This window comes from Pseudophryne corroboree, chromosome 1 (genome assembly GCF_028390025.1).
Source record: "Pseudophryne corroboree isolate aPseCor3 chromosome 1, aPseCor3.hap2, whole genome shotgun sequence".
Taxonomy (NCBI): domain Eukaryota; kingdom Metazoa; phylum Chordata; class Amphibia; order Anura; family Myobatrachidae; genus Pseudophryne; species Pseudophryne corroboree.
In genome coordinates, this window is record NC_086444.1 from 696,928,849 (window position 1) to 696,943,442 (window position 14,594).

At 47.2% G+C, this 14,594-nt stretch overlaps 1 protein-coding gene across 2 annotated transcripts in view; it reads right to left on the reverse strand.

The window, feature by feature from the left end:
- Positions 1–5,409: 5,409 nt before the first annotated feature.
- SCAMP4 (secretory carrier membrane protein 4) overlaps positions 5,410–14,594 on the reverse strand; it is a 61,149-nt gene continuing 51,964 nt past the window's right edge. For both annotated transcript variants that reach the window (XM_063914811.1, XM_063914812.1), the window contains exons 6-7: positions 7,965–8,082; positions 5,410–6,917 (exon numbers count right to left, since the gene is read on the reverse strand). In XM_063914811.1, coding sequence (XP_063770881.1) covers positions 6,741–6,917; positions 7,965–8,082 — 295 coding nt within the window. In that variant the 3' untranslated portion in view covers positions 5,410–6,740. The remainder of the gene's footprint in view (positions 6,918–7,964; positions 8,083–14,594) is intronic.

Below are 14,594 nucleotides of genomic sequence, written 5' to 3' on the forward strand. Positions count from 1 at the left end.
CAGTTAACAGTATGAATAACAAATGAGCCTCAATAAACTGATGGCTCAGAACAAAAAACCCTATAGTTAAGCAATAACTATATACAAGTATTGCAGAATTCCGCACTTGGGACGGGCTCCCAGCATCCACTACGGACTACGAGAAATAGATTCACCGGTGAGTAAAATCTTATTTTCTCTGACGTCCTAGTGGATGCTGGGTACTCCGTAAGGACCATGGGGATTATACCAAAGCTCCCAAACGGGCGGGAGAGTGCGGATGACTCTGCAGCACCGAATGAGCAAACTTAAGGTCCTCCTCAGCCAGGGTATCAAACTTGTAGAATTTTGCAAAAGTGTTTGATCCCGACCAGGTAGCAGCTCGGCAAAGTTGTAATGCCGAGACCCCTTGGGCAGCCGCCCAAGAAGAGCCCCCTTCCTCGTGGAATGGGCTTTTACTGATTTAGGATGCGGCAGTCCCGCCGCAGAATGTGCAAGTTGAATCGTGCTACAGATCCAGCGAGCAATAGTCTGCTTAGAGGCAGGAGCACCCAGCTTGTTGGGTGCATGCAGGATAAACAGCGAGTCATTATTTCTGACTCTAGCCGTCCTGGAAACATAGATTTTTAGGGCCCGCACTACATCCAGCAACTTGGAGGCCTCCAAGTCCCGAGTAGCCGCAGGCACCACAATAGGTTGGTTCAAATGAAACGCTGATTAGGGAGAAATTGGGAGAAATTAGGGAGAAATTGGGGACGAATCCTCAATTCTGCCCTGTCCATATGGAAGATCAGATAAGGGCTTTTACATGACAAAGCCGCCAATTCTGACACACGCCTAGCCGAAGACAAGGCCAAAAATATATGACCACTTTCCACGTGAGATACTTCAACTCCACGGTCTGAAGTGGCTCAAAACAATGTGATTTTAGGAAATCCAACACTACGTTGAGATCCCAAGGTGCCACTGGAGGCACAAAAGGGGCTGAACATACAACACTCCCTTAACAACGTCTGAACTTCAGGCAGCGTCTTTCCTAGCCTTTAACAGCGTAGGAATCACTTCATCTGGAACGCCCTTTTCCGTTAGGATCCGGCGTTCAACCGCCAAGCCTTCAAACGCAGCCGCGGTAAGTCTTGGAACAGACAGGCCCCTGCAGTAACAGGTCCTGTCTGAGAGACAGAGGCCATGGGTCCTGCGAGATCATTTCTTGTAGTTCTGGGTACCAAGTTCTTCTTGGCCAATCCGGAACTACGAGTATAGTTCTTACTCCTCTCTTACTTACTATCCTCAGTACCTTGGGTATGAGAGGAAGAGGAGGGAACACATAAACCGACTGGTACACCCACGGTGTCACTAGTGCGTCCACAGCTATCGCCTGAGGGTCTCTTGACCTGGCGCAATACTTTTTTAGCTTTTTGTTGAGGCGGGACGCCAACATGTCCACCTGTGGCCGTTCCCAACGGTTCACAATCTGCGTGAAGACTTCTGGATGAAGTCCCCACTTTCCCGGGTGGAGGTCGTGCCTGCTGAGGAAGTCTGCTTCCTAGTTTTCCACACCCGGAATGAACACTGCTGACAGTGTTAGCACGTGATACTCCGCCCATCGGAGAATTCTTGTGGCTACTGCCAATGCTATCCTGCTTCTTGTGCCGCCTTGTCGGTTTACATGGGCGACAGCCGTGATGTTGTCTGACTGAATCAGCACCGGCTGGTTTTGAAGCAGGGGTTCTGCTTGACTTAGGGCATTGTAAATGGCCCTTAGGTCCAGAATATTTATGTGTAGGGAAGTCTCCTGACTCGACCATTGTCCTTGGAAGTTTCTTCCCTGAGTGACTGCTCCCCAACCTCGGAGGCTTGCATCCGTGGTCACCAGGACCCAGTCCTGAGTGCCGAATCTGCGGCCCTCGAGAAGATGAGCACTCCGTCCCCTCGGGGACAGGGTGATCAGCCGATGCATCTGAAGATGCGATCCACACTTGTCTAACAGGTCCCACTGAAAGTTCCTTGCATGGAACCTGCCGAAGGGAATTGCTTCGTAAGAAGCTACCATCTTTTCCAGGACTCGCGTGCAATGATGCACCGACACCTGTTTTGGTTTTAGGAGGTCTCTGACCAGAGATGACAACTCCTTGGCCTTCTCCTCCGGGAGAAACACCTTCTTCTGTTCTGTGTCCAGAAACATGCCCAATATCAGCAGACGCGTCGTAGGAACCCGCTGCGACTTTGGGATATTCAGAATCCAGCCGTGCTGTTGTAGCACTTCCTGAGATAGTGCTACTCCGATCAACGACTGCTCCTTGGACCTCGCCTTTATAAGGAGATCGTCCAAGTACGGGATAATTATAACTCCCTTCTTTCGAAGGAGTATCATCATTTCGGCCATTACTTTGGTAAATACCCTCGGTGCTGTGGACAGACCAAACGGCAACGTCTGGAATTGGTAATGGCAGTCCTGTACAACAAAACGGAGGTACACCTGGTGAGGTGGGTAAATGGGGACATGTAGGTAAGCATCCTTGATGTCCAGTGATACCATGTAATCCCCCTCTTCCAGGCTTGCAATAACCGCCCTGAGCGATTCCATTTTGAACTTGAACTTCCTTATATAAGTGTTCAAGGATTTCAAATTTAGAATGGGTCTCACCGAACCGTCTGGTTTCGGTACCACAAACATTGTGGAATAGTAACCCCGTCCCTGTTGAAGGAGGGGAACTTTGATTATCACCTGCTGGAGGTACAGCTTGTGAATAGCCGCCAGTACTACCTCCCTGTCCTGGGGAGTAGCTGGCAAGGCTGATTTGAGGTAACGGCGAGGGGGAGACTTCTCGAATTCCAGCTTGTATCCCTGAGATACCACTTGTAGAACCCAGAGATCCACCTGTGAGCGAACCCACTGGTCGCTGAAGTTCCGGAGACGGGCCCCCACCGCACCTGGCTCCACCTGTGGAGCCCCAGCGTCATGCGGTGGACTTAGTGGAAGCAGGGGAGGATATTTGTTCCTGGGAACTGGCTGTCTGGTGCAGCTTTTTCCCTCTACCCCTGCCTCTGGGCAGAAAGGACGCGCCTCTGACCCGCTTGCCTTTCTGAGGCCGAAAGGACTGTACTTGATAATACGGTGCTTTCTTAGGCTGTGAGGGGACCTGAGGTAAAAAAGTCGACTTCCCAGCTGTTGCTGTGGACACGAGGTCCGAGAGACCGTCCCCAAACAATTCCTCACCCTTATAAGGCAAAACTTCCATGTGCCTTTTAGAATCAGTATCACCTGTCCACTGCTGAGTCCATAATACTCTCCTGGCAGAAATGGACATTGCATTAATTCTAGATGCCAGCCGGCAAATGTCCCTCTGTGCATCTCTCATATATAAAAGACTACGTCTTTAATATGCTCTATAGTTAGCAAAATAGTATCTCTGTCAAGGGAATCAATTGACAGGGAATCAGACCATGCTGCTGCAGCACTACACATCCATGCTGAAGCAATAGCAGGTCTCAGTATAGTACCTGAGTGTGTATACACAGACTTCAGGATTGCCTCCTGCTTTCTATCTGCAGGCTCCTTTAAGGCGGCCGTATCCTGAGACGGCAGTGCCACCTTTTTTGATAAGCGTGTGAACGCCTTGTCCACCCTAGGGGATGTCTCCCAGCGTAACCTATTCGTTGGCGGGAAAGGGTACGCCATTAGTAACCGCTAAGAAATCTGGGGAACACCACGCTTCTTCACACAATTCATTTAACTCATCAGATGGGGGAAAAGTCACTGGCTGCTTTTTCTCCCCAAACATAATACCCTTTTTTGTGGTAACCGGGTTAATGTCAGAAATGTGCAACACATTTTTCATTGCCGTAATCATACTTCGGATGGCCCTTGTGGATTGTACATTTGTCTCATCCTCGTCGACACTGGAGTCAGACTCCGTGTCGACATCTGTGTCCGCCATCTGAGGTAGCGGGCGTTTTTGAGCCCCTGATGGCCTCTGAGATGCCTGGGCAGGCGCGGGCTGAGATGCCGGCTGTCCCAAAGCTGCGTCATCGAACCTTTTATGCAAGGAGTTGACACTGTCGGTTAATACCTTCCACATATCCATCCACTCAGGTGTCGGCCCCGCAGGGGGCGACATCACACTTATCGGCACCTGCTCCGCCTCCACGTAAGCGTCCTCATCAAACATATCGACACAGCCGTACCGACACACCGCACACACACACAGGGAATGCTCTGACTGAGGACAGGACCCCACAAAGTCCTTTGGGGAGACAGAGAGAGTATGCCAGCACACACCAGAGCGCTATATAACAGAGGGATATACACTATACACAAAGTGAATTTCCCCCCTATAGCTGCTTATATCACAATTTGCGCCTAAATTTATGTGCCCCCCCTCTCTTTTTTACCCTTTCTGTAGTGTATACTGCAGGGGAGAGCCTGGGGAGCGTCCTTCCAGCTGAGCTGTGAAGAGAAAATGGCGCTGGCTGTGCTGAGGGAGATAGCCCCGCCCCTTCAACGGCGGGCTTCTCCCGCTTTTTATAACGTTAATGGCGGGTGTTTCTGCACATATACAGTGTTAAACACTGTATTATGTGCTTTTTATTGCCAAAAGGTATATTAATTGCAGCCCAGGGCGCCCCCCCCCCCCCCGGAGCGTGTGGTGTGCTGTGGGAGCAATGGCGCACGGCTGCAGTGCTGTGCGCTACCTTATTGAAGACCGAAGTCTTCAGCCGCCGATTTCCTCCGGTTTCTTCCGTCTTCTGGCTCTGCAAGGGGGACGGCGGCGCGGCTCCGGGAACGGACGATCGAGGTCGGGCCCTGTGTTCGATCCCTCTGGAGCTAATGGAGTCCAGTAGCCTAGAAGCACAAGCTAGCTGCAAGCAGGTAGGTTTGCTTCTCTCCCCTAAGTCCCACGTAGCAGTGAGTCTGTTGCCAGCAGATCTCACTGAAAATAAAAAACCTAACAAATACTTTTCTTTTTAGTGAACTCAGGAGAGCCCACTAAGTGCATCCAGCTCAGGCCGGGCACAGATTCTAACTGGGGTCTGGAGGAGGGCATAGAGGTAGGAGCCAGTGCACACCAGATGTAGTACCTAATCTTTTCTTTAAAGAAGTGCCCAGTCTCCTGCGGAGCCCGTCTATTCCCCATGGTCCTTACGGAGTACCCAGCATCCACTAGGACGTCAGAGAAAACCCAGATGATTTTTAGTGTTACATGTATATTAAAATGTATTAAAAATGCATGGAACCACCATAGTTCAAACTTCAGTTAGTATGTAACAGCTCTCCCATTGTGAGAAAGGCGATGTAATTGTATGGCAAGTAGAATCATTATTCATTACCAATACTACTAATGACAATAATTTGGCATGAAATTAAGGGCTGTATCTTTGTCATTTACAGGTAATTATTCACCACCCAAGAAATGATTCTCAGAGACACAAAGTTGATCCTATATTATTCTTCAATAAGAATATGGAGATGTTTTACAAAGGATTCCGATTCCCAGTACACACAGTGTGCAAACCATCTGCATTAAGGCACTCTTGTACGCATCACAAATCTTTTCACACGGCCATTACAACTGAAAATGCAGCAGCTGAATGTTTCGGTCTATGGCCCTCATTCCGAGTTGTTCGCTCGCTAGCTGCTTTTAGCAGCTTTGCACACGCTAAGCCGCCGCCTACTGGGAGTGAATCTTAGCTTTGCAGAATTGCGAACGAAAGATTCGCATAATTGCGAATAGAAATTTCTTTGCAGTTTCTGAGTAGCTCGGGACTTACTCTGCCACTGTGATCAGTTCAGTCAGTTTCGTTTGACGTCACAAACACACCCAGCGTTCGCCCAGACACTCCCCCGTTTCTCCAGCCACTCCCGCGTTTTTCCCAGAAACGGCAGCGTTTTTCCGCACACACCCATAAAACGGCCAGTTTCCGCCCAGAAATACACACTTCCTGTCAATCACACTCCGATCACCAGAACGAAGAAATTTCTTCGTTAAGCCGTGAGTAAAATACCTAACTTTTTGGCAAATTTACTTGGCGCAAACGGACTGCGAACATTGCGCATGCGCAGTTTGCGACAAATCGCTCCGTTGCGAAAACCACTAACGAGCGAACAACTCGGAATGAGGGCCTATAGCTGAAGTCAGTATACAAATCTGCTCAAAAATCAGCAAAGTAAACAGGAATGTAAAATTTCTAATGGAGACGGTGCAGCAAATATTTTATATATATATATATATATATATATATATATATAAAATATTAGTTTGGGGTGTCCTTTATTGCAACTGCAGAGATGAAAACTGTATAGAAGCTAAATAATATGTATTTGGAATGTTTAGAAAAACAATTGTTGGAATGCTTTGCAAAAATAAATTAAATTTAGCATATTCCTCTTTATATTGTATGCCATTATTATAGGCACAGACATTTTGCTGGATTTAAGCAGCTTTGTGGCTATCATCTACCCAAGACATCACCTGAAATCACAATATATTTTGGCTCTTGCTCCAGATACTAATCTTGAGTTCGGCTTCTGGATCATGGCGAGGAAACCATTTTCATGAAATGTGATAATGACCCATGATGAGTTAAAAACGAATGTCTATGGTCCCAAGTGTAACATATAAATGTCTGCTGGTTGATAATATCAGATTATCAAAAGTATTTTAGGTATGCCATAATGAACTGTTATGAGGATCTTGAGTTAACAGTATTACAAGGAGCCACTGAAGATCTTGTAACTGTAAAAAACAGAAAAAGGGAGTTCAAGGCCACTGTCCACCTGCAGGATAGCTTGGCACTGTGGGGTACTGGGGCAAAGTGGGCCCATCAAAATTAGAATACTGCTCTTCACGGGTGGGTGGACTCTTCCATGTTCCGCTATGCCACTCATCTTGGGCTTTCTGGAAGCTTCCACCTCCTCCTCTGTACAGTCTATGCACCTTTGAGAAAAGAGTATTACAGGTAATTTTTTGCTTCTTCATGTTAATGCAGTACAGTACATTTTACTAAGCATTTCTACTACTTTAAATCTTTCAATATCATAATCTTTGCCGATGGACTAATCTTTATGTTTAGCCACATCTACAATTGTATTAATTTCTCTTCTGTATTTAAGCTCACTATGGGCAAAGATCCGTATAGTAAAGGCAATATTTATATCTTCAAACTGGCTGAGATTGCCACAAAAAAGGTGAAATCAAGCAATTTTAGATTAATAAAGCCTGGTGTGAAAATAATTTTTCTTTAGAAGTTTGTCAATGATGTATAAAACTCCCTTCCTATTTGTGCACACATCTACAGTACATAAACATTTTTTTTAATGTAAAGGATGAAAGAAAAAACTATTTGTCATGGAGTTGTAACTATTTTCTTCTGGTGCCCTAATTCCATGTTTGAGAGTTATACTATTTACACAAAGAGAGCACAGGCTGATGCTTTCAGGAGTTATGGCAACCATTCATGACATTTTATACAATGCCTATGGTTTTATATTTTATGTCCAGCTCTTCACTTACGTACAGCTCTTCACTGTAAAAGAGCTTGTAACTACTGTAACAGGCTATTTATCGATTGGCTGATAACTCATGAATTAATCCATCCTTTATTATATTAAGAGAGTACGGATGGGGAGAGGGGGGGAAGAAAAGCTATTGTGACTGGCAACATCAGTCAAAACAGCTAGCGACCCAGTGAATGATGGGTCTAAAAGACTAGTTTTTAAAGGATACATTAAAAGTACTGACATTAGGATATCAGTAAGCAAATTTAGCTAGAATTTACTTGTATACATTACCCAGTTGTAAAGCGCAACGGAATTTGCTGCGCTATATAAGAAACTGTTGTTAATAATAATTATAATAATAATATGCATTAAATTACCAAACGTGCAACTACTATGTTTTTTTTTCTCCAATCTTTCTATACCATTTTAAAATATAAATACTTTCCTCTTATGCTACTTAAATAGAACAGAAACAAGTACTTACTCGAATCAATACTAGAGCAGTTACCACAGCACTAACTGTAAACATCACAGCTGGGAATAACATCACTATTGCAGCCCCAACATTACTGTTGAAAAAGGTCACCGCAGCCAGCCAGCCACTGCAATGTGAACAAGAAGAGAGGTCAGACAAAAGAGATCAGAAGATTGGAACTTATGTACTGTAATACAAGAGAAAAAACAAGCCTGTGGTAAGTAACCGCAGATTTTATTATGACAACTGCACACATTAAAACCAATTATCGGAAAGAAGTGTTGGCGAGTTGTTAAATTATTACAGTATTAGGACTACTATTAGAAATACATAGGGCAATGTAGTGTAAACTGTAAAAATATAAGAAGTCATGGTGGAGATCCATGGATCCGTTGTCAGCGTTTGTGCTCACAGCCATTTACACATCTATCCATTGTGCGTTCCTCTACATCAGGCATGCCCAACTTCGGTGGTTAAATCAAAGTAACTGAGGTACCAATTAAGTCACCTGTGCTCAAGCATGGATATCACTAAAACGTGGACCTTTAAGTGTGCCTTGAGGACAGAGGTCGGGAATGCCTGCTATACATTGTAACTGCACAGTGTAATACCCCTTTCACACCGCCAATGCTGGATCCCACCCGGGAATTGGAAACGGGTCCTACCCGGGTGGGATCCGGCATTGGATGCTGCTGCTGGCTTCCCCGACTCGGGTTGTCATATCAGCGGGGGCGGAGCCGGCAGCGGGGGCAGAGATGGCGCTGGGAGATAAGATCATCTCCGCGCCGACCTCTCCCTGTTATAGTAAACGGGTCCTGGGAGCCCGTTTACGCTGCAATTGACCCGGTTTTTAACCCGGTATAACACTGCTTTATTCCCGGGATGAATTGCCGGGTCAGGCGACCCAGAATTTCCAACATGGCGCTTTCACACAGCACACTGACCCGCGTAGACCCGGAAATATGCCGGGTCGATACTGGGTTATTTGTGCGGTGTGAAAGGGGTATAAGTGGGGCTCAAGGTTCACCCATCATGCTTTTATGTTCTCTAGAAGGCGAGCACAGTTTAAGAGAATCAACCACTACAAGAAATACCTCATGTATACTATCAGGGAAGAGGACAATCTGAAAATGTAACAAAATGCATTGCATGTGCTCTATCAGACATTTGGTACACACTTTAACTTACATTAGGGGATTATACATTGCACTTCAGTATTAGAGTATGGAGCAGCTACTGGAACTCTTTGGAAGGGAAAGGAGGGACATGATAGAAACTTTCAAATATATCAAGGATTTTAGCAAGGTACGGGGGGAAAACACTTTTCAAAAGGAAGAGAAATATTAGGACAAGAGGACATACACTGAAACTGGAAGGAAGTAGGTTCAGAGGAAATATGAGGAAAAATAAGAATTTACTTACCGATAATTCTATTTCTCATAGTCCGTAGTGGATGCTGGGGACTCCGTCAGGACCATGGGGAATAGCGGCTCCGCAGGAGACAGGGCACAAAAAGTAAGCTTTTAGGATCACATGGTGTGTACTGGCTCCTCCCCCTATGACCCTCCTCCAAGCCTCAGTTAGGTACTGTGCCCGGACGAGCGTACACAATAAGGAAGGATCTTGAATCCCGGGTAAGACTCATACCAGCCACACCAATCACACCGTACAACTTGTGATTTGAACCCAGTTAACAGTATGATAACAACGAAGAAGCCTCTGAAAAGATGGCTCACAACAATAATAACCCGATTTTTGTAACAATAACTATGTACAAGTATTGCAGACAATCCGCACTTGGGATGGGCGCCCAGCATCCACTACGGACTATGAGAAATAGAATTATCGGTAAGTAAATTCTTATTTTCTCTAACGTCCTAGTGGATGCTGGGGACTCCGTCAGGACCATGGGGATTATACCAAAGCTCCCAAACGGGCGGGAGAGTGCGGATGACTCTGCAGCACCGAATGAGAGAACTCCAGGTCCTCCTTAGCCAGAGTATCAAATTTGTAAAATTTTACAAACGTGTTCTCCCCTGACCACGTAGCTGCTCGGCAAAGTTGTAATGCCGAGACCCCTCGGGCAGCCGCCCAAGATGAGCCCACCTTCCTTGTGGAGTGGGCATTTACAGATTTAGGCTGTGGCAGGCCTGCCACAGAATGTGCAAGTTGGATTGTGCTACAGATCCAACGAGCAATCGTCTGCTTAGACGCAGGAGCACCCCTCTTGTTGGGTGCATACAGGATAAACAGCGAGTCAGATTTTCTGACTCCAGCCGTCCTTGAAATATATATTTTCAATGCTCTGACAACGTCCAGCAACTTGGAGTCCTCCAAGTCGCTAGTAGCCGCAGGCACCACATTAGGCTGGTTCAAGTGAAAAGCCGAAACCACCTTAGGCAGAAACTGAGGACGCGTCCGCAGTTCTGCCCTGTCCGAATGGAAAATCAGATATGGGCTTTTGTACGATAAAGCCGCCAACTCTGATACTCTCCTGGCTGAAGCCAGGGCCAGTAGCATGGTTACTTTCCATGTAAGATACTTCAAATCTACCGATTTGAGCGGCTCAAACCAATGGGATTTGAGAAAATCCAAAACTACGTTGAGATCCCACGGTGCCACTGGAGGCACAATCGGGGGCTGTATATGTAGTACACCTTTGACAAAGGTTTGTACTTCAGGCACTGAAGCCAATTCTTTCTGGAAGAAAATCGATAAGGCCGAAATTTGAACCTTAATAGACCCCAATTTGAGGCCCATAGACAATCCTGCCTGCAGGAAATGTAGGAATCGACCCAATTGAAATTCCTCCGTTGGGGCCTTCTTGGCCTCACACCACGCAACATATTTTCTCCAAATGCGGTGATAATGTTGTGCGGTCACTTCCTTCCTGGCTTTAATCAAGGTAGGAATAACTTCCTCTGGAATGCCCTTTTCTTTTAGAATCCGGCGTTCAACCGCCATGCCGTCAAACGCAGTCGCGGTAAGTCTTGGAACATACAAGGTCCCTGCTGAAGCAGATCCCTTCTTAACGGTAGAGGCCACGGCTCTTCCGTGAGCATCTCTTGAAGTTCCGGGTACCAAGTCCTTCTCGGCCAATCCGGAGCCACGAGTATTGTTCTTACTCCCCGTAGCCGTATAATTCTCAGTACCTTTGGTATGAGAGGCAGAGGAGGAAACACATACACGGACTGGTACACCCACGGTGTTACCAGAGCGTCCACAGCTATTGCCCGAGGGTCTCTTGACCTGGCGCAATATCTGTCCAGTTTCTTGTTGAGGCGGGACGCCATCATGTCCACCTTTGGTTTTTCCCAACGGTTCACAATCATGTGGAAGACTTCTGGATGAAGTCCCCACTCTCCCGGGTGGAGGTCGTGTCTGCTGAGGAAGTCTGCTTCCCAGTTGTCCACTCCCGGAATGAACACTGCTGACAGTGCTATGACATGATTTTCCGCCCAGCGAAGAATCCTTGCAGCTTCTGTCATTGCTCTTCTGCTTCTCGTGCCGCCCTGTCTGTTTACGTGGGCGACTGCCGTGATGTTGTCCGACTGGATCAACACCGGCTGACCCTGAAGCAGCGGTTTTGCCAGGCTTAGAGCATTGTAAATCGCTCTTAGCTCCAGTATATTTATGTGAAGAGACGTCTCCAGGTTCGACCACACGCCCTGGAAGTTTCTTCCCTGTGTGACTGCTCCCCAGCCTCGTAGGCTGGCATCCGTAGTCACCAGGACCCAGTCCTGTATGCCGAATCTGCGGCCCTCTAACAGATGGGCACTCTGCAACCACCACAGAAGAGACACCCTTGTTCTTGGTGACAGTGTTATCCGCTGATGCATGTGCAGATGCGATCCGGACCATTTGTCCAGCAGATCCCACTGAAATATTCGTGCGTGGAATCTGCCGAATGGAATTGCTTCGTAAGAAGCCACCATCTTTCCCAGGACTCTTGTGCATTGATGTACTGACACATTTCCTGGTTTTAGGAGGTTCCTGACAAGTTCGGATAACTCCCTTGCTTTCTCCTCCGGGAGAAACACCTTTTTCTGAACAGTGTCCAGAATCATTCCCAGGAACAGCAGACGTGTCGTCGGGGTCAATTGAGATTTTGGAAGATTCAGAATCCACCCGTGTTGTTGAAGCACTACTTGGGTTAGTGCTACTCCGACTTCCAGCTGTTCCCTGGACCTTGCCCTTATCAGGAGATCGTCCAAGTAAGGGATAATTAATACGCCTTTTCTTCGTAGAAGAACCATCATTTCGGCCATTACCTTGGTAAAGACCCGAGGTGCCGTGGACAAACCAAACGGCAGCGTTTGAAACTGATAATGACAGTTTTGTATCACGAACCTGAGATACCCTTGGTGTGAAGGGTAAATTGGGACATGCAGATAAGCATCTTTTATGTCCAGGGACACCATGAAGTCCCCTTCTTCCAGATTCGCTATCACTGCTCTGAGTGACTCCATCTTGAACTTGAATTTCTGTATGTACAGGTTCAAGGATTTCAGATTTAGAATAGGTCTTACCGAACCGTCCGGCTTCGGTACCACAAATAGTGTGGAATAATACCCCTTTCCCTGTTGTAGGAGGGGTACCTTGACTATCACCTGCTGAGAATACAGCTTGTGAATGGCTTCCAATACCGTCGCCCTTTCTGAGGGAGACGTTGGTAAAGCAGACTTTAGGAACCGGCGAGGGGGAGACTTTTCGAATTCCAACTTGTAACCCTGAGATACTACCTGCAGGATCCAAGGGTCCACCTGTGAGCGCGCCCACTGTGTGCTGAAAATCTTTAGTCGACCCCCCACCGCCCCTGAGTCCGCTTGCACAGCCCCAGCGTCATGCTGAGGGCTTTGTAGAAGCCGGGGAGGGCTTCTGTTCGTGGGAAGTAGTTGCTTGCTGCACCCTCTTACCCCTTCCTTTGCCTCTGGGCAAATATGACTGTCCTTTTGCCCGCTTGTTCTTATAGGAACGAAAGGACTGCGGCTGAAAAGACGGTGTCTTTTTCTGTTGGGAGGTGACCTGAGGTAAAAAAGTGGATTTTCCGGCTGTTGCCGTGGCCACCAGATCCGATAGACCGACCCCAAATAATTCCTCTCCTTTATACGGCAATACTTCCATATGCCGTTTGGAATCCGCATCACCTGACCACTGTCGCGTCCATAAACTTCTTCTGGCAGATATGGACATCGCACTTACTCTCGATGCCAGAGTGCAAATATCCCTCTGAGCATCTCGCATATAAAGAAAAGCATCCTTTAATTGCTCTATAGTCAATAAAATACTGTCCCTATCCAGGGTATCAATATTTTCAGTCAGGGAATCCGACCACACCACCCCAGCACTGCACATCCAGGCTGAGGCTATTGCTGGTCGCAGTATAACACCAGTATGTGTGTATATACTCTTCAGGGTAGTTTCCAGCCTCCTATCAGCTGGATCCTTGAGGGCGGCCGTATCAGGAGACGGTAACGCCACTTGTTTTGATAAGCGTGTGAGCGCCTTATCCACCCTAGGGGATGTTTCCCAGCGCGCCCTAACCTCTGGTGGGAAAGGGTATAATGCCAATAACTTCTTTGAAATTAGCAGTTTTCTATCGGGGTTAACCCACGCTTCATCACACACGTCATTCAATTCCTCTGATTCTGGAAAAGCTACAGGTAGTTTTTTCACACCCCACATAATACCCCCCTTTGAGGTACCTGCAGTATCAGAGATATGCAAAGCCTCCTTCATTGCCGTGATCATATAACGTGTGGCCCTATTGGAAAACACGTTTCTTTCTTCACCGTCGACACTAGATTCATCTGTGTCGGTACCTGTGTCGACTGACTGAGGTAAGGGACGTTTTACAGCCCCTGACGGTGCCTGAGACGCCTGGACAGGTACTAACTGGTTTTCCGGCCATCTCATGTCGTCAACTGACTTTTGCAGCGTGCTAACATTATCACGTAATTCCATAATTAAAGCCATCCATTCCGGTGTCGACTCCCTAGGGGGTGACATCACCATTACCGGCAATTGCTCCGCCTCCACACCAACATCGTCCTCATACATGTCGACACACACGTACCGACACACAGCAGACACACAGGGAATGCTCTTATCGAAGACAGGACCCCACTAGCCCTTTGGGGAGACAGAGGGAGAGTTTGCCAGCACACACCAAAGCGCTATAAAAATGTATATAAACAACCCTAAAAGGTGTTGTTTCTGTTATATGCGCTTAATATATAAAAATATCGCCAAAATATGCCCCCCTTCTCTGTTTTACCCTGTTTCTGTAGTGCAGTGCAGGGGAGAGTCCTGGGAGCCTTCCTCACAGCGGAGCTGAGCAGGAAAATGGCGCTGTGTGCTGAGGAGAATACGCGGGCTCTTCTCCCGGAGTTTGCGATATATGGCAGGGGTTAAATACATCCATATAGCCTCAAGGGCTATATGTGATGTATTTTAGCCATAGAAAAAGGTATTATACATTGCTGCCCAGGGCGCCCCCCCCAGCGCCCTGCACCCTCAGTGACCGCTGGTGTGAAGTGTGCCGACAACAATGGCGCACAGCTGCAGTGCTGTGCGCTACCTTATGAAGACTGAAAGTCTTCTGCCGCCTGTTTCCGGACCTCTGGACCTCTTCAACTT